Source organism: Protopterus annectens, chromosome 11.part0 (assembly GCF_019279795.1).
Source record: "Protopterus annectens isolate FY-2018-M chromosome 11.part0, PAN1.0, whole genome shotgun sequence".
Taxonomy (NCBI): Eukaryota; Metazoa; Chordata; order Ceratodontiformes; family Protopteridae; genus Protopterus; species Protopterus annectens.
This window is the reverse complement of record NC_056745.1, coordinates 1218536199-1218556371: the sequence shown is the minus strand read 5'-3', so window position 1 is coordinate 1218556371 and position 20173 is coordinate 1218536199. Positions and strand designations below refer to the sequence as shown.

At 35.3% G+C, this 20173-nt stretch overlaps 1 protein-coding gene across 1 annotated transcript in view; it reads right to left on the bottom strand.

The window, feature by feature from the left end:
* Positions 1-580: 580 nt before the first annotated feature.
* Positions 581-20173, bottom strand: part of LOC122815045 (vomeronasal type-2 receptor 26-like) — a 45718-nt gene continuing 26125 nt past the window's right edge. The window contains exon 2 of the mRNA XM_044087293.1: positions 581-1485. Coding sequence (XP_043943228.1) covers positions 581-1485 — 905 coding nt within the window. The remainder of the gene's footprint in view (positions 1486-20173) is intronic.

The following is a 20173-nucleotide window of genomic DNA, read 5'->3' as shown; positions in this document are numbered from 1 at the left end:
ATTAGCTTAGCACACTATTGAATCTATTAAACTGCTTCTATCATAGTGGAAGTCCTATCTATTCAGTATCTTCATTTGTTGATTTTCTGGTAACTCTTTAAGCATTGCATAATGCCAGACATTTCATATTACTTATTGACCAGAAAATACATGCTGACGCAAAACCCGTTGGGCTATTAACTTTTTAAGTGAATTCCAGCAACATGTAAAAATTGCCCCTCATATTTTGCCTTTGTCCTCCCATTATTTTTTATGAAAGTCATAGTTGTGGCATTAAAGGTAACTTTGACAAAGTTGTGATAAAAAACAGTCATATACTGTAACTGTATTTGAATGTTGTTCTTTTCTTAGAAGAATGACTTACATCTTCGACTATGTAGATTCTTACTACCAATTAATGTAGTCTTTGCGTTTCATTTCTTTATTTGCATCTCTAAAAATTTTAAGCCTACTTTCTATATATAGTTTAATGCTACTCATGCATAATGCATTTTAGAACTCCTGCATTGAATCAGTAGTTCGAAACATTGTGAAACATATGGCATCTCATTAGTAAATGACCCAATTCAATTATGTTGTTTTATTTATTAGCCCTTTTCATTAAATAGTCTTTGCTGTTATTTTCAGGCCTTAACAGAATAATTATACATTTAGGAATGAAAATACAGGTAAGCAGGCCTGCACTAGATGTCACTATTGCAAATATTTCTACAGCTACCAAGAACTTGCCTTTTGTACTCGAGTATGCTGGTATAAATGACAGCCAGACACTGAGAAAAACCAACATACTAAATGTGATAAACTTGGCTTCATTAAAGCTATCAGGTAGGTTCCGAGTCAGAAAGGCCATAGCAAAGCTAGCTACAGCTAAAAGCCCCATATAACTCAACATGAACCAGAAAGCCACATTGGATCCTTCATTACATTCGAGGATGATAATCCCATTCTGAGATGTCATGTTGTGTTCTGGAAATGGCGGTGAGCTAGCCAACCAAGCAGAGCAAATCACAACTTGAAATAAAGTGCAGGTGAACACAACAGCATTGGGCAATTTAGGCCCCACCCACTGTCTCAGGTTACTGTTTGGGTTTGTGGCTCTGAATGCTATGATGACCATCATTGTTTTTGCTAGAACACATGAGACACAGAGAGCAAAACTAATTCCAAAAACCACCTGGCGGAGAAGACAAGTTATAGCTGTTGGTTGTCCAATGAAAAGTAAGGAACAAAGAAAGCAGAGAATGAGTACAAACAAAAGAAGATAGCTAAGTTCCCGGTTGTTTGCCTTTACAATGGGAGTGTTTTTATTTTTAATAAAAATAAGCAAAATGGCAGCAGGTATAAATGCTGTAAATGTACACAGTGCAGCCAGAGTTTTCCCCAAGGGTTCATCAAATGTGAGAAAGTCTGTACTTTTTTGGATACAAGCATCTTGCTGCTCATTAGGCCAGTAGGCTGCTGTGCATGTAAAACAGTTATTTGAATCTGTAAGAAAAATTAACAGCAGAGATTTTAATTGCAGTTCTGATCTACAGGCAAGATATAACATTTTGCTGCAGATTAAAAGTAAATATCACATGACAAATACGTTGTATTAACATGAAAAGTAATAAAAACAGAAAATATATGCAGAATGCATGAAAATAAAATGGATGGTTAACTAGAGGAATTACAAAGTGTAGACTTCATTTATTGCATTGCATTACATTATGTTGTTGTTGAATCCTGAATTCCAGTTTGCTTTATAGGGTCACCATCTGACCCCCCCCCAACTACCACCCCCTTATGTCTTATGAATAAATAAAAACAATATGATGGAAAAACATCCTGGTATTTCAGTGTAAAATGATTGTCCACCTTTCATAAAACATTGAAGTGAACTGATGCTGTAGATGATTTAAAAAAAAATCTGAAACTCATGTTTACCTTTTAGGCATTTTTAAAGAAGAATAATTTTGCCCTCCCCACAGCACCCTATATACCAAATCCTAGATTCCTACAGGCCAAGATACCACTGACATGGATTTAGGATATATTCACCCACATTTTTAATTACAGTTCAGATATATTAAAGATCACAATTAAGCTTGTATGAATTTCAACAAGCAGCCAAATGAAATGATTCAGTATGATATGTCAATCTAATTCTCACCCCAGAACGGGAAGGCAGCTTTTACCTGCGTAGTTGTGATTACAGGGACTCTGCATTCTTCCTGTATAGATATGGGCCCTTTAGGGGATGGGGGGGGGGGGGTAAAGTTAGCACTAAACCTATCTGTGAGGATGTTGGCAATATCAGTTGGTTCTGTAATTTTCATGCTGTTGTGCTGTAACTCAGAGTAGATCTGGGTGTTGCCATCGAGATTCTTGACATAGTTATAGAATGCTTTGTGATTGTCCTTAGAATTAGTGGCGATTTTGTTTTCGTAGCTAGCTTTGGAGGATCTTATAAGGGATCTCAGCTTTTTACTGAGGCTGACCAGGGAGCTCCTCCACTCATGGGATTTTACTGTCTTTTGCAACAGTCTCTTCCTTCTGTTGTACAGTTTGTTTATGGCAGGGGACCAACAGATTGACTTCCTTTTTTTGGAGGATAGCATCTTGGTTCTGTTTGGGATTGCACGATCCATGCACTCGTGTAAATGCTTACACAGTGCATTTGTGTAGGTTTCAGCAGTTGTAACTGTATTGTTCATCTGCATGGGTGTCATGAAGTTCACCACTTCTGTCTTAAGAAGCATGAAGTTTGCTTTGGAGAAATTTTTTACTGTGGTTTCCTTAATGGGGGGTGGGGGGGTGTGGATATCAAGGGTGATTAGCTTATGGTCGGATCGGACCAACGAGGAGTTGACCTCAGGTGTGGAACACCGGTCACTCATGTTGGTAATGACTAGGTCTTGGATATTGTTGCCCCTGGTGGGGGTGTGGATAAGTTGATCCAGGGCATTGGAGTTTATGAATTCCAGAAAGCATTGAGGTAAAGAGTTGGCACACGAGTAGTTTTCCCAGTTAATGGTGGGGTAGTTGAAGTCGCCCATTATTAGGGTGTTTGAACCCTACTATTTTCCAGTATATCAAGAAAAGAGGAGTGGGAATCCTGGGGCATGGTGAGGGATCTGTAGCAAGCTACAATTTGGATTGCAGTTTTGCACAGAGTTAGTTGCACTTGGATAACCTCGGATGCATTATGCTGAGCAACTAGTGTGGAGGTGTGGATATCCTTAATGAATATGGACACACCTCCGCCTTTGGTGTTTCAGTCCAGGATACATGGCGGAATAGTGTGGTATGAGTTTTAGCCTGGTAGTGCAGGGGTGCTGTCTAGAGCCTTGAACCAGGTCTCAGTCACTGCACAGATATCGATGTTCTCCATTTTAAGGAGTGCCTCGAGTGAGTGAATTTTGAGATTTAGACCTCTAGCATTGAGTAGCATTACACTCCGTTTTTGCTTGCCTGTTCCTGTTACAGTGGTGAATTTGTTATTTGAACCTTGCCTAAAAAAGGCACTATAGGGGCAGCAAGAGCCTTAGCCAGTATCTGGAATCCCAGGGGTGACAGGTGCAGGCCATCTGTGGCAAAGCATCGCAGTCTGTCGACCATGTCATCCCAAGCAGATGGATACTGGATCCCCTTAGAATGACACCAGAAGCTTAGCCAATTGTTGAAATCAATCATTTTGTCCTTGTACTGGGTATCATTCTGGGTGATGGTAGAATGCTACTCAGGGCTAGGGTCATACCTTCCTGGGCTACAAGATCTGAGATCTCTTCCATGTCTCTTTTCATGTAGTCCAGGGAGGTACGTCTCAGGTCATTCACACCAAAATGGACAATGACAGAGTCATATTTGCACTTGTTGTTGAGTGATCTGAGTGCGTGGGTTATATGGCGGATCCTGGCATTCGACAGGCAACTTACAGTAACCTTCTCCTTGTTTAGCCTGGTGAGTGGGACATCAGTGTATCTGACTATAGAGTCACCTATGACTAGTGTGCTGGGTATGTTGTTTTGATTTATTGGCTGTGGTTGAGTGGCACACTGAGTCTGTGGGCTATGTGTCATTTGGGTTGTGTTGGGGGATGGAGGTTGCTTGCGTTTCTGCTTTGGAGGTCTGTGTTGCTTAGAAAGATTATTATTGAGAGCCTCCGTGAATGTTTTTGTGTTACTATGTGTGGATTTTGGTGGTGTAGATTTAGTGAGACTATGTGATGAGTGTGGTGTGGTGCAAATGTTTACCTTCTCCTCATGACTGTCAATTTCAGTCTTGGTTGGAGAGAGCTTTACCTCCAGTTTGGCTAGATAAGTGCATCTCTCACAGGTTGTAGTGTTGGGTGGTAGGAGGAGAGGGTTGTCTGTGTACATGAGGCAATTTCTACATTGCCTCAAGATGCCCAGATTTATCAGATAGACAAGAGAGAACACTGGGAGCTGACCCTTGGATATGCCTGAATAAATAACTATTTTCCTCTAGATAAGTGAGGAAAGTGAGTACAAGAGCTGTTTTTCTCTACGCAAGTGAGACAAATAAGTACAAAACCTGTTTTCCTCTAGGTAATGAGTATAACACCATTCAATTCTAGAATCTTTTAGCACAGGTTCATAGGTTCATACTAGGCTAATGACCCCCAGGGTCTTTACAAGGCTAGCTGTGCAACCCAACCCAGTTTTGTGCCTGAGTTCCTTGGATGTTTATATTGTGGGGTTTGTTAGTAAAGAGATAATTAATGGTTATGTGGGTCAGACCATATGTTAGTTGGAGATTAATTTAGTTACTGTTGACCTCTGTCCATCAGAAACATGGAAGCCAGACTGGGTGCGAATATGTGATTTACCATTCAGTGAATAAGGTTCCTTTTGAAAAGAGTCATTGATGAATTCTGCTTCATGTAAATGGGGAGCTTATTCCATAGTGCAGGGATGCTTTGAGACAAATATTAGTCTCACCAGCACGTACTATTTATGTCATAGGCAAAGTTCAGATCCTTGGTTCTAGTGTTTCTGGTGCTGTTTTTCTTTTTCTTTTCTTTTTTTTATTTTTGTGTGTGGATGTGCAAGAGATCCATCAAAGCTGATCCTCAGTATGGCTTATATGCTAGGTATAGACCATCTCTCAGTAACCTGTAGGAGACCGAGTATAAAGATAGGGCCTTAAGGTCATCTATGTGAGACAGGTATTCATAACCTGCATTCTCCTGGTAAGGAACATTTTGAAGGTTGTTCAGCTGTATAAGTGCCTGGTTATGTACATGGCAAAGGGGGCATTGCCAAACACAGGTCTTATAAGGGCTGAGTAGAGGGGTACTATAACTTCCTTGGACTTGGATGCCATACCTTTGCTTATGAGTTGGGCAACATAGAATTATTTTTCTTACTGTCTTGGCTATGTGTTGGTCGAAGGTTATATTACTGTCTACATATGTTCACAGATCCCTAACTCTCAAGTCAACTCTTTGGGGTGTTTTATTAATCCAGTAATTAGCTTGGATGGATAATTTTCTAAAGGGCATTATAATGCATTTCTTTTTGTTGAGTTTTAATCCATGGCTTTATCACCAGTCATTTGTTTGTGTCAGACCCTCCTGTACATGGAAGGAATCTATGATACCTCCTAATTTGCTGACTTCTGTGAACTTGGGGAGCCAGAGGCCTTTGACATTAGCCTTTACTTTCAAGAAGTTGATGCCAAACAGGAACGGGTCCAACATGGAGCCCTGGGGTACTCCACTGGTGATCAGTCTCCCTGTGGAGGTCATCTCACCATCCTAATTTCTTGGGTCCAATCTGTAAGCTAGTCTGAAATACAGTGAGTATTGTATCGACACCTTGGCCAGGTCAAAGTGGGTGGTATGGACCATTTTTCCTTCATCCATAGCCTTGCTGACCCTCTCGAAGAAGTCTATAGGTTGAATAAGCAAAATCTTTCCTTAACAAAGCCAAACTGGGATGAGTCCAGTGTCTGTAGGTTAAAAATGTCCTTGTTGATCATTTCCATGATAATCCATTCCATGGCTTTGCTTATCAGACTTGTCAGGCCGATGGGTCTGTAGTTCCTGTGGTCAGATGATGGTTCACTGTTATAAAGAGGAATGACCATTGCAGACTTCCATTCACTTTACACGTAACTTGTTTTGAGGCTGCACTTGAAGAGACTCTCAGGTGATCCTGCTAGGTCTTGTTTTGGCTATCTAGGTGGCAACCTTGGATATTGTCAGAACCCATTGAAGCAGTGTTTTTGGCCTTAGCGAGCACCACGAGGACCTGCTTCCTGTTGATAGCTTGGACGAGATATGCTACAAGGGATTTGTGATCGTGGGGGTGGGGGTGAAGTTAAATCTAAATTTATCAGTTAGTAGATTTGCTATGTCACCTTGATCAGTAAAAGGTGTGCCATCTACCACCAGTTTTGCGCACTGCTGAGTGTTACCTTTAAGGTTATTGACATAACTGTAGAAGATCTTGTGATTCTCCTTATCCTTGGAGGCTATACTGACCTCATAATTGCCCTTGTTCAACTTTATTAGACCTCTTAGTTTCTTGTTTAGTTCCTTCATCATACCCTTAAATAAGGGTTGCCCCTTTCACTGTTCTCTCCAACTACAGACCCACTGCTATTCTGTCACCTCTTTCAAAAATTCTAAAAAAGAGTATCCACTCCAAGCTATTTAAATTGATTTTGTAACATAATCTCCCTCTCCCCAACTCATCATGACTTCAGGTCCTCATCACAGTGCCACAGCAGTGTTATTCAGCTTCATTATTACAGTTAACCAGAATAGAAATTCTGATCAGCTAGTATCCACCCTCTTCCTAGACTTATCAAAGGCTTTCAATACTTCGATACTGTCAGTCACCAAAACTTCTACAAACCCTCACACATTTATCATTAGGCCTCACCAACTCCACCCTCCTTTGATTCCACAGTTATATGACAAACATGCAGCAGGCTGTTAAATGGGACAATTACTATTATTCCTAACTGATATCCCATTGTGTACCTCAAGGTTCAGTCCTAGGCCCCTTACTGTTCAACCTATTTATAAATAGCTTACATAGCTCATCCAGGCTTGCCACAATAGTCCAATATGCTGATGACTCTGCAGTTATATGTACTGATAAAGACCTCTTTACTCTCCAGCAAGATACACAACAATCTTTGTCTTCAAATGAAACCTATATGGAAAACTCACAAATCCTTCTCAATGCCAAAAAAATCAAAAACACTCAATAAAGCAAAATAATGCCCAAGCCTTGAATCACTCATCTACTCACACATCTCTAACATAATTCTTTATTTTGGGAATAAATTGCTACTTATGATATGTAAGTATAAGCATACAGCAGGTGGCACTCTGTACTCGAACTGTGTCGCTGGGAGTGGAACATTCTTCCACTTAAACCTACATTCATTCAAATGTGAACTTAAACAACATCTTATGCATAGTTGGCTCTGTTCTTGTGAAACTCCTGGCATGGATGATATGCTACAGATCTGCTGCTCTTCATTATGCATCCTATTCTGTGCAGTGGAACCTATATTTTTTTCTGAATAGTCTGTGCAATATTATTTTTTTCTGAATAGTCTGTGCAATATCATGGTATGTCCTCTAATGTAAATATCATGCTACAATTTTATTTATGAATAGCCTATGTTTGTTGAATGTATGTATTTATATTATTATTTGTATTCTTATTCTAAGTGCTGTACATGTGAGCATTTTATTTAATGCTGTGCAGTGTTTCTATCAGAATAACTGAGCTTTTCTCATTAATGTATTCAGTGTAGCTTATTGGACCATTTCTCCTTGGGCCTCCACTGAAAAGATGCTTCTGCCTAGTCAGACTTTCCTGTTTAATAAATGCAATAAATAAACAAATACTTCAAAAACTGTCCCACTTTTAGCATTTGCAAAGGCAAAAGAGTAACACTCCCTCATATTTAAGACAAATCTGGATGGTTGGATGGCTGCCTGCAAATTTATCCTTGACCTCTCATTTTTACCCTCCTGGAAGTAGGTGGTTCATTTTGGGTGGTGGGTATCAGGAAGATGAAAACGGTCCCCTGACTTACCTGCATTATAACTCATATGATCCTTGTGTTCTTATAACATTTCTAAGTGCCACCAAGTATTTGATTTAGCCATGTACTCCATGTTTGATGTTTGCTTGTAGAAATGTTGAATTTGCCAAAATACAAGTAACATGACATCCGGAACACATTTATTACAATATCTAGGAAGAATCAACGAATAAATGCTTGCAACAGTTCATTTCACTTTGATTAGGAATAGGGATAGTCTGTATTCAGTGTAGGAGATACTCTATCAGAGGCCAGAAGTTTTAAGCATACATAATCAGATTTAAGAGCTGACAAATCCATAAGAGCAGTTAGTGCCACACCTGATAAAAAACCTGAGGTTAGCTGCAGCACTGCAATCTAAACAAGTGTGATAGAATCAGGATAATGTGAGTATAGAGAATGTGACTTGGCCAACTATTGCAAAGCCACAATGAGGTGAATGGATGACAAAGCTCTGATGATATAAATGTGTTCAACTGTATCTTCATTTATTAGTATAATTTTGTTTCTTTGATCAGGCAGATCCCACTAGGTTGGACCTAAGTGCATTGTGGATAGTTTTGTTGTACCATGTATTAAGATGGTCCTCTGACTCCAGAATTTTTCATTTTGTGGTCCGGAGTCTATGATGCAGATAGAACCTAAACATGCATAACATGGGGCTACTGTTGGAGTAATGGCCATTAAACCTGGACATGCAGAAAGGTACATCTACTGTTGGTGTCATGGATGTTATAAAAGATAAGCTGTAATGACATGAACTAGTAAATTTCAGAGTACTTTGGAAACTGGTAAATGACAGTAGTAACAGTTAGACAAAATAATTTCTTATATTATTTAGTAAAGTTATTTTAGGAAAGGAAGAGGCTTTTTTTCAAGCAATGTTTGGAGATGTAGGTCGGTCTCTGTCAGATTTTACAGATTCCTAACTGTCAGTAGAAAAGGCAAGTTAGGGCTCTTCAAATTCTGCAGATGGTCTACAGCTGGTAGTATAGGCAAATAACTCTATTTATTAGTTTTTATTTTTATTTATACTTCTGTTGATCAGGTTAGTCCCACCAGGCCAATGGCATCTTATTTGGGGTTTATTTGGGATGGTATGCATGCTGACTTGAGAAAATGTGACAAGGGCATTGGGTAACTTCCCCTACTCTTTTCAATAAGTGCCACAGGATCTTTTACATCTACCAGTTCAAGCAGATGGGGCATTGGCTAACCATCTCATCTCATCTGAAGTATAGCACATTCAGGAGTGTAACTTCATCTTTATGCTGCACTGGAAAATGAATCCACCTGCCTGGCATGGGAATAGAACATACAGCATTCTACACCAAAGGTGAGTATGCTACATTTTAAGCTACTGAGGCAAAGATATGCTGATGATTCTAAACCTATTGGTGGTGTATCAGGGGCATTCTAAAACCTCCCACAATTAATAATGATCTCAGAAATGAAAAAGCAATTTGTTAACACTTAACACCCAGCCATTGAAAGTTAAAATGCAGTTTCATTTCTCATGATTTCTAACTGAAATTATTCCTGGGTTTTGATTTATAGAATGACTCTGCAATAAACAAGTCTGCTTTTGTAAGTTAAATCTCATGTCTAGTTAGTATTCATTTACTTATTGTATTTAATTTATTTTATTTTTTCTTTGCTGACTAAGTTAGTCCCACTTGGCTAGTGGCCTCTTTTCAGGGAAGATGTGAGCTGATATTTATACCACTATGAGAACTTTGGCCAGGGCATTGGTGAACTTTCCTTACTCTTTTTAATGAATGCCTTGGGATCTTTTATTTCCACCTGAGCTGCCATCAACTGAAACAACTTTAACATTTTATTACCTGGAAAACATTTGCTAATATGTGGTCCATTGTGACTTTTCACCAACTTACTCACTGGCCACCTTACAAGCTTTGTTGAATTCCATACCATTACCATCCCAGGAACCTTCTTTACAGCTGGAAATGCACTTTTTGCAGTAATCTTTAGAGGCCAGGTCAGCATTGTGGTATAGAAGAGTAAAATTCCAAATAAGAATTAAGAAACTTCCTCTTTCAACAAGTGCTATCCAAGTGCTACCTAAATTGGGCAATCACTTAAATACAATTTTTAAACACTTTTATTAAATTATCACTTAAGACATAAGCACACATACATTTATAGAAAAGAAAACAAACCATATTAATATTTTTCCATTTAAATACATTATATACTAACATGTTTTTTTTCTTTCTTTATAACAACTGACATTCAGTCCAACATTACATAAATTGCTTAGTTACTGTCTTGCTTCAAACCTCACTTCTCCTGTACATTATTCTGCATGCATTGTTCACAAAAATATCATCTATTTTTATGTAATTTTCTCACTCCCTTTTTTCATCCCTTTTATTTTAAACCCCATTTTTTATGCCAAGCTATTACTCTACTATTCTTATTAACACCCACAGCTATAATCACCAGGATCTTTTTCTTTCTTCCCATCACTCCCTCAACTTCTTCTCCACCCTTCATCTCCTTCTCTCCCCTTTTTCGACTTTTCACCAACAATCAAGCTCACAGTATGCATTACATATCATACACGCATCAAGAACAGCTTGACTCCAACATTATACTTTGCTTCTGTACAGCATAGCTCTACTTAATGTTTGTCATTGACCTAGCATACTAGCACATTTACATCATAATATTGTGTATACGAAACCATAGCAACTTTATTGTATTTTGCACATTTTGTTCTTTTGTTTGTTAAAAAATGTACTGTTGTTCTAACTCTATGGCTGATTTATGAAATATGAAATTTATTCTAATCTAGCTTGGATGAATGGCCTATGACATAATATTTATAACCCCAGACAGAGTGTATTGACAATGTTCTCTCTGGTAAAGCAGATAAATACTGCATGTCATACAAACTGGAGTTAGTTCTGGCAAAGATCTTTAAAGGGGGTAAATGCTCATCTATTTGTTTTTCAATAATAAAGTTTTGATTTCTAAACAAGTTATAAGTGCTTAAATACTCTGAAGACTCATCTGAGCTTGTCTAGAGCACATGGTTCTTTTTTGCTGATTTTTTAGGATTTTCAACCAGCATCTTTGTTGCTGACAAGTACCAGTTTCCCTGTAGTGTAGTTTTCTTGTGAAGGAGACATCTTGCACCCTTTAAGCTGGAAAATGGTTGTTCCTCATTACACAGATCTTTTTTTTCTTTTCTTTACATTGTTCCTATCTGTCTGCTAGGGAAGCTGGTTAGTTTCCAAAGTTTGAGGGCAGATCAGCTGGCTGCAACTATCTACAAAATCATCTCAGCAAAGCTTGACATACCAGTGCTTCTACTGGACCAAGCCCAGCACACAAAGAATAAGATAAACTGACATTAAGAACCATGGCAACATACAGATATGAAGATACATTCAATCTGATAAAAACACCAAATTTCTCTGGAAAATATTATAATCCTAAAGCCATGAAGGTTAATGGAAGAAATCAGTTTGACCACAGGAAAGCCAAGCAAATGCTAGAAAAGTATTTAAAGAAAATTAAGACCCTGGAATGGGAGGAAATCTGCTTAAATACAAATTTAGATAACAAGGTTATACCCAGGGGGATTCAGGCTATGCAGAAAACCAAATTGAAGTAATATTTAACCTGATCTTAACAATAAATGGAATAATACCCTGAAAGAAGCTGGGCTTATGCTCATTGAAATTCTGCTTGAAAACAACAAGAGACAGAAGCCATTACAGAAACAGCTTTAGTACAAGTGGAAGAAGAAACCAATGCTCACTTCAGGAAGGTTTTACTTCAGATGAATTTAAACAAATTAAAATCAGAATCTCCAAAACCGAAACTTACATTAAGACAAAATAACTTAAGAAACTTACTAGAGATGAAAAAGACTATGGTAGGAATGTTAAAGATGGAAAAAATACAGAAATAAACCTTTATAACCAACCTGCAACTCTTGGAATTCCTGGCCCCTTTGGAATATCCAAACACTGTAATGACTGAGCAATAAATAGCACTGATGCTATTTTACACTGATAAGCAAGCTACTGGTACTCCTCTTGACAAAGGAGCTAACTCCCAAAGAAAGTGACCCAGAAAATTGCGACACTGTAGGATTTGCTGTTGGCTTCTACAGCAGCTCCTCCAGATCTAACTTAACAAAAGAGAGAAGAAAGAAGATCCACAGGTCCACTTCACAAAACAGACATCCAGGCAACAAGAGTGGATGGTGAAATGCTACAGGAAAACACCATGCCTCAAAGAGACATAGAAACCTAAACAAGACAATAAAGCGACATAAGTATTACCACCCAGGAAAACAGCACCCTCCCCTCGAAGGCTACCTAAGGGTACTCAATCCAGTCCCCCAGTAACCTGCAGAAAATCAAAATATGGAACCATTCCAAGATTCTGCCGACTGAAAATGAAACAAAAGTGTTAGAAAACAGACTAATATGTATACCCTATAGCAGGTACAACTTGGTTAATACCATTATTGACCTTAAGCTGGTTTACAGGAAGATGAACTTGAAATTTGTTTTTTTTTTCAAATATTTTTTTTTATTTTCCAAATAATATCATGTTTAACAATACAATCATCAATAAACAAGTATTATAAACTTTTATATACACTATGTACAACTGAACTGAACAAAGGAGAGAAAAAAATAATAAAATATATGAAATTAGTAACAAAATTTTATAATATTCAATTAATAAAGTATGAAGTTACACATTCATTATTTAGGGTTCATTTTTAATTTCTCAATAAGAGTTACATTTTTTCCCAAGGATTATTTGTACATGTTTCAGGTGAAATTCTCGATTCCTTCAACTTGATTTCTAATGTCGCTGTTTCTTCCAGCAATCTCAAGAATTCTTCCAGAATAGGTTATTGTAAAGACATCCACTTTTTAGTTGTACATTTCTTTGTCACAGCTAGTATGGACGAAAGTAGGTATAGATCTTTTTTATTCATCCTAATAGTATCATTAACATTTAAGAGGACTAAAGATTTGGTTAAAATAAAGGTATCTGTGAATATAGCTTGGAGAAAAATAGTAATTTCTTCCCAAAATTTTTTATATTAATATAATCAAAAAATATATGAGACCAATCAGCTTAACAATTTAAAGAACATCTCCAACAAATGGATTTAACAAGTGGATTAAATTTGCCTAGTTTATCAGGTGTAATAAATGCCCTGTGAATATATTTCCATGTAAATATTTTCCATACTTGTAAATTAAATGTTAAGTTAACAGAACATAAAATATTTGTTTTACTCTCAATTGATAGATTAGTGTGACATCATTTTGCTGCAAAATTCCAATATCTTGCATTAGGGTTAGTTTTATATGTTATCAGTATTTTGTATAATTTTGAAATTAGATTTGTCCAATTATAACTGTCGTAAATAACTTCAGATATTAGACTTATCAAATTTGGACTAGTTTTATAAGGAGAATTAATAATTTCACTATTAAGATCCTTAACTTATGATAATATGCTTTGTAGTATCAACCAATCTGCTGATGGAATGTCATATTTATTCTGAATTTGTTGAATGTCTAATACTACTTGATTCTCTATACAATGTTGCCAACAAGTGAAGTTTTTCCCTTCCCATCTAGTTAAGATAACATTATGAATTTTATTAACAAATTTTTTTGTAGAGCTAAAGGGTATTATAAAGTCTAGCCAAATCTTAATATCCATGTTAGTATATATATATATATACATCTTCTGAATAAATTGTAAATATTATTTATATAATTTGTTTGTTGGTTTTGTTATATTATATTGCATGTTAACAGTCAATATGTGCCACATCCTATTATTTTGTTCACTTAATATACAATTTTTAATTATTTTATTTTCATTTAGAAAAATAATAGTGTGCAATGTTTTCCATGTTGAAGAATAATTAGTATCTATCCAATTAATGATAGTTCTTAATATGGAAGATTTTATGTATGATTCTAAATCTGGAAGTTTAATTCCACTCATTTCCCAATATCTAATATGATGTGTATAGGCTATTCTATTTCTTTTTGGATACCAAAGTAAGTTTAATAGAATTTTATTTATTTCTTTCAAGATTTTCTTGTTAAGTACTATAGGAATAGCTTGTGCAATCTAATTAATTTTTGGAAGTATTGTCATTTTTATTATTTGTAATCTGTCTTCAAATCTCAAGAACATTTTATTCCAGATTACTATTAACATTTTTATTGTATTAATTATGTTGCTATAATTTGTGGCTAACGTAGATTCCAAATCATCCCATAGTGTTATTCCTAAATATTTTATTATGGGAACTTGTCTTCCTATCACACAATTTGTAATTAAGGTAAATTCCCTCTTTTTAATCAAATGCATATAATTAGATTTTCCCTTGTTAAATCTAAGGCCAGAAATATAAGAAAACATTTCCACTATTTCATCTAGTTGTTGTACTGATTTCTCCGAGATAGATAACGTGAGTAAAACATCATTAGCAAATAACATTATTTTTTAATTCAGTTGACCATATACATCTATGCCTGATATATTAGAGTTGTGGTGTACTAATGAGGCAAATAATTCAATTCCTAAGGCAAACAGGATGGGGGACATCGGACATCCCTGCTTTGTACCTTTGGTCATTTCAATAGCCTTTGAGGTAAATGGCCCACATTTTACATAAGCCAAATTGTTTTTATAAATATTCTTTATTAGCATAATAAAATTAGTAGGAAATTCAAACAATTCTAAAGCCTTAAAAAGAAAATCCCAGCTCAACGAATCAAAGGCTTTTTCTATATCCAAAGCTACTATTAGAGCTTCTTGGTTGTTTCTGTTTGTTTAGAAAATCTATGAGTGTTAGAATTATATGTATAGTGTCATGTGTGTGTCTTTTATAAATTAATCCTGTTTGGTCCATATTTATTGTGTGTGTCAATGATTTTTTTTTAGTTCTACTAACTAATATTGACATGAAGATTTTATAATCATTGTTAAGTAAAGATATTGACCTATAAGATTTGCACTGTAAAGTGTCTTTGTTTTCTTTCATAATGTGCGTAATTAAGGAGTATCTCCATGAAATTGGAGTTGTGTTTTGTGCTAGAATTTCATTCAAAGTTTTGTGAAACAATGATATTACTGAAGACGGAAATATCTTGTACAATTCATTAATTATTCCATCAATTCCCGGTGTTTTATTACTTTTACTTTCCTTGATTTTTTGAGTAATTTCTTTTAGAGATATTTGTTTTTGAATGTCTAACTTTAACTTTTCTGGTATCGCCTTTACCTTTACTAATTTCAGGTCTAAGTTTGATGTATTAGTTATATATGAAGTATCATTATAATGGTCAGAGAAATAATGTTTAAATGCAGCTAGTATATCATTTATATCCAAAACGTTTTTGTTTTTTTTTCCTTCCTTCCTTCCTGTATAATACTTGTAATATTATTTTCAATCAATTTTTTTTAATCTTATTGCTAAATTATGCATATGTTTGGGTGATACTGCATAAGAACTAAATTTTAACCTTTCTATAGTTATATTAGTTTTGTGAGTTAGGATTTCATTATATCTTTTAAGACTTCCAATACTTTTTTATGATTATTTTTTGTGTAAGTAGATGAATTAATAGTGAGATTTGTAATTTGTTTTTGGATGTTACATAATTCTGATTCCCACTCTTTTAGCTTGTTTTTATACCATGAAATATTTTTTTCCATTTAGATAAGCTTTCAAGGTATGCCAAAGATTAATTACATTTATTTCAGTAGTGTAGTATATATCTAAAAAGAATTGTACTTCTGAATCTAACCAAGGTTTAAATTGTTTTAATTTTGTAATGTAAGCTGGGATTCTTGACATAAAAAATAATTTCTTATAAACTGTATGTATTTTGAGAATTAATGAATTATGGTCTGAAACGGGACAAGGGATTATGGAAAATTTTATTATTTTTGAATTTAGCTCTTGAGATATAAAGATTTTATCAGTTCTTGTATGTGTCCCAAATCTGTGGTCTTGGTGTGAAAATAATAATGAATTGTTTTCCTAATAACTAAATGTATCAATTAGATTTACACTTTCTTCCCATTTCTTAAGTAGCTTCCCTATAGAACTTACACATAAATTTCTTTTGCTTGTGGTCTCTGATTTATCCAATATACAATTAAAGTCACCTCCCAAAATCAAATTTCCTTTATATACGCTAGTTATTAGATCCATGTGTTTTCTTATACTGTCCCAACTCCAATACCTGGAAACCAATATATATTTACTAATGTCCAGAGTCTATTGTTATATTTTACTATTACTATGGCTAGGAGTCCTTCTTTATCTTCATATATGTAATTGATTTGAGGCATAGTGATATTTTTTTCCATAAAATTAAAGTTCCCTTAGTCTTTTTCTTATATGAAGAGTGAGATGAGATCATATATTCATTAGGATTCCAGCTAAAGGTATCATTTTGTTATGAAGTGAGTCTTTTGAAGAAATACTACTTGTACTTTATTTAATTTCATATATCTTACTAAATTAGATATTTTCCTTGGATTGTTTAAACCGTTAGTGTTTAAGGATAAAATAGTCAAGTCCATTCTCAGTATTTAACTTTACATCATATTTGTTTTGTATTATATTTTGTAATACCATAACAAATGTAAAATGTGTAACTACTATGGTAATAATTCTCATTGTAGTCAATATTTTAATTTTGGTCAAATAACATAAAATAGAGTTTAGTTCAGGCCAAGAAAAAATAAAAATGTCAAAATTACTTGTATAACAACAAGTATATAAATATTTTTATAAATCCTCTAATGCACATGAAGTGAAATACACTTCCAATCTGCTAGATGAGAAGAAATCTAACAGATTGCCTACCATAACTTCCCTCATGAAAAAAAGAAAGAAAAAAAAAACTAACCCCTTTCAAGCTCTAGTACACATTTTCTCTTATCTTGGAGATTTAACAATATTAGTTATTATTTTCCCTATATAACTATTAATAATGAATTAACAGCATGTATGGAAATGAGTATTGATTTGGTAATACAATTTAATTTTAGTTTAGATTAGACTTTTTTTCAGAATATAGTCATCCTATCATGCACTACTTAAACATTCATAAAGTAAAATCTCATTTATAACACAGTAAATGTTGCTTAACATTAGTTCTCTTTAGCGTGACAGTAGTATATATACATATTAATAGTCTCCAGTATTCTGATATGACCAATATACTAATGATTATGTCAGATAAACACTCTCCTACATACTAAAAATATATTATAACTGAGTGAAGTAGATTTAGAAATGTATCAATAAGTGAAGATAAATACGGACAAGTCTATTCAGAACACTTGAATCATACTACAAAAACTATGTAGTCCATAGAATGAACCCTTAGAGTTGTGTTCACTAGAGATGATAATGTAAACATGTTTGAGTGAACAATACATGTCATAAATCTCTACGTATCACTCACATGCTTTCAATTAGAGACAAATGAAAGCATTACCAGATTCAGTTTATTTTATGTCCATCCATGAATGTAGTTGTGACAAATTAAAAGAAACAATGAAGAAAGACAATATTAGACCATAGTGATCACTCACTGATGATGAAACAGAAGCAATTTGCCCTAAGTGGCCATGTGGGTGAGCAATTTGTAAACTTCTTAATACTAATGCATAGTTATATCAATTCATATTATGAGAATATCATCACAAAATATTGAACAAAATGCTAGTCAAGGCAGAGCATTACTGAAGCTGTTCTGCACAGCCACAGTTCCTTAGAACATTTATAATAGAGTGTTTATCAAAGACTGTGTCATGCAGCAAGATACAAGAGTAGGCAGACTCCCTTCTTTGCTATTAAACTGTTAAAAGTAATGACACTCTAAAAAATACAATACCTATTAAGCTGAACAGTGCCTTAAGAAATCTCTCCATCTCATATCTATTTAATTAGTGTTCTACTTGAATTTCTCATCAAGAATTACAATTCACAAATCTGTCTTATTTTACTACTTGAAGCAGTAGCAAAAGCAGTCCATGAAGACATTTTCTCATGGGCCATTTACTTTAAGGAAATAAAGATGAAATTCCAATTCATTTTACCAACCATCTCACTAAGAAACTGATAACCTTATTATTTAAACAGTTGTCAATATTCAGTAAAAATATCAGCTGCATAATATTCAGCTATACAACTGTCTGAAGGATTAAAGGTAGTATATGTTATAAATCCCTGCCTTAACCATATGTGTAGCATACATAATATCATTTAGGATTTGCGTTTCTTAGGAACCTATGTCTGTAAATGTATAATTCAAACAATTCTTAGTAGAATGAATGACATCTAAACTACTTTATTATGCTAATTTATGTGCAATTTTACTATAGGTTTTCCAGCACTTCCCCATCTTCAAGACAACTTCCTGAACTTGAAATTTGGATGTGTCAGACTGGATGAAGACCACAAAATGGGGAAACAAATCATGAAGCATGAGACTAAAGTACATTGTGCCCACCTCTGTATCCAACCATATGGGCATACAAGGAGACATGCGAGGAGGGCATTCATAGAATTCTTACCAAGCCCTGCAAGAAAAAATGTTATAACTTGCCCCATAATGAACTGGCAGCACTAAAAAGTCTTAGTACCAGTAAAAGGAGGAGGAGAGTAATGAAGTGAGATAAAGGGTAGGGCGTTGTCATCACTGATACTGATTACTACAACCAGAAAATTGAGACAATGTTTGGAAATCAGGATTTCTACCAACAAGTGGATACTGAACATATCATCCAAGCCTGTATTCTAGTGAACACATATCATCCAAGCCTATAGTCTAGTGAACACATATCATCCAAGCCTGTAGTCTAGTGAACACATATCATCCAAGCCTGTAGTCTAGTGAACACATATCATCCAAGCCTGTAGTCTAGTGAACACATATCATCCAAGCCTGTAGTCTAGTGAACACATATCATCCAAGCCTGTAGTCTAGTGAACACATATCATCCAAGCCTGTAGTCTAGTGAACGCAATAACTGCTGCTCTGAACACAGGTAATCTACTTAATGAGAATTTAGGTAATTTCCTCACAGTCACTCACCTAAGGATACCCCGTTTTTTTTGCTTCCCTAAGCCACATAAAAACCTTGCTGACCCCCCCCCCATGTCATCCAGAGGTAGCAGGAGGAGGCTCTGCCACTGAGCCCCAATCACTTTATTTGGATTTTAAAATAAAAGAAATTGCCAGGAACGTTCCATCATACATCTCGGACACTCTTGACTTTCTGAAAAAGGTTAGAGAAATTAGGATCAAGCCAGACACTCTACTTGTCACCACTGATGTGGAAGGGCTTTACAAATACTTCCACATGAGTACTGCATTGAGGCAGTTAAGGAATTCATGGGCACTAGGATTTCCACCAACCCCCGGGAAATACATGCAATAGGTGAGCTTCAAGATACAGTACTTAAAAACTACTTTGGGCATGGCCAAGATACCAGTCTAAGAGCAGCAGAAATCCATAGCTCTGCTTAGATTTTACTATCTTGACAGGAAATATACTTTCATTTTTAGAAACATCTAACTAAAATTATACTAAAAGTAGATTAACATAAACTCTTTATTATTTTCTAAAAATTAATACATAGTCCAGAGAATTTTTTTAATTATTCCTGTCAAGAAGTTTTCTAGTGAAGATCTCAACATGAGCAACTTGAAGAAACCACACCAGGAGAGTGAAGTAAAAAAAGAACTACATCTTATAATAACAAACACCCAAGAACAGTCACTAAAAATGGACAAATTTGAAAACAAAATGGATATTATCGAACAAGAATGTAGTAAACAACTGGAACTTCTAAATGAAATAGTAAAAAAACAATCTGAACAGATTCTTGCCTTAGAAGAAACAGTAACTGACCTGGATACTAGAGTGACAGAAAATGAACATCAAAATGAATTTCTTCTGAAGCAAAACAGGCTAATTGAGAAACTGGAAGATCTTGAAAGTAGATCATAATGCATGGAATTCCTGAGAAAGAAGAGGGTGCTAA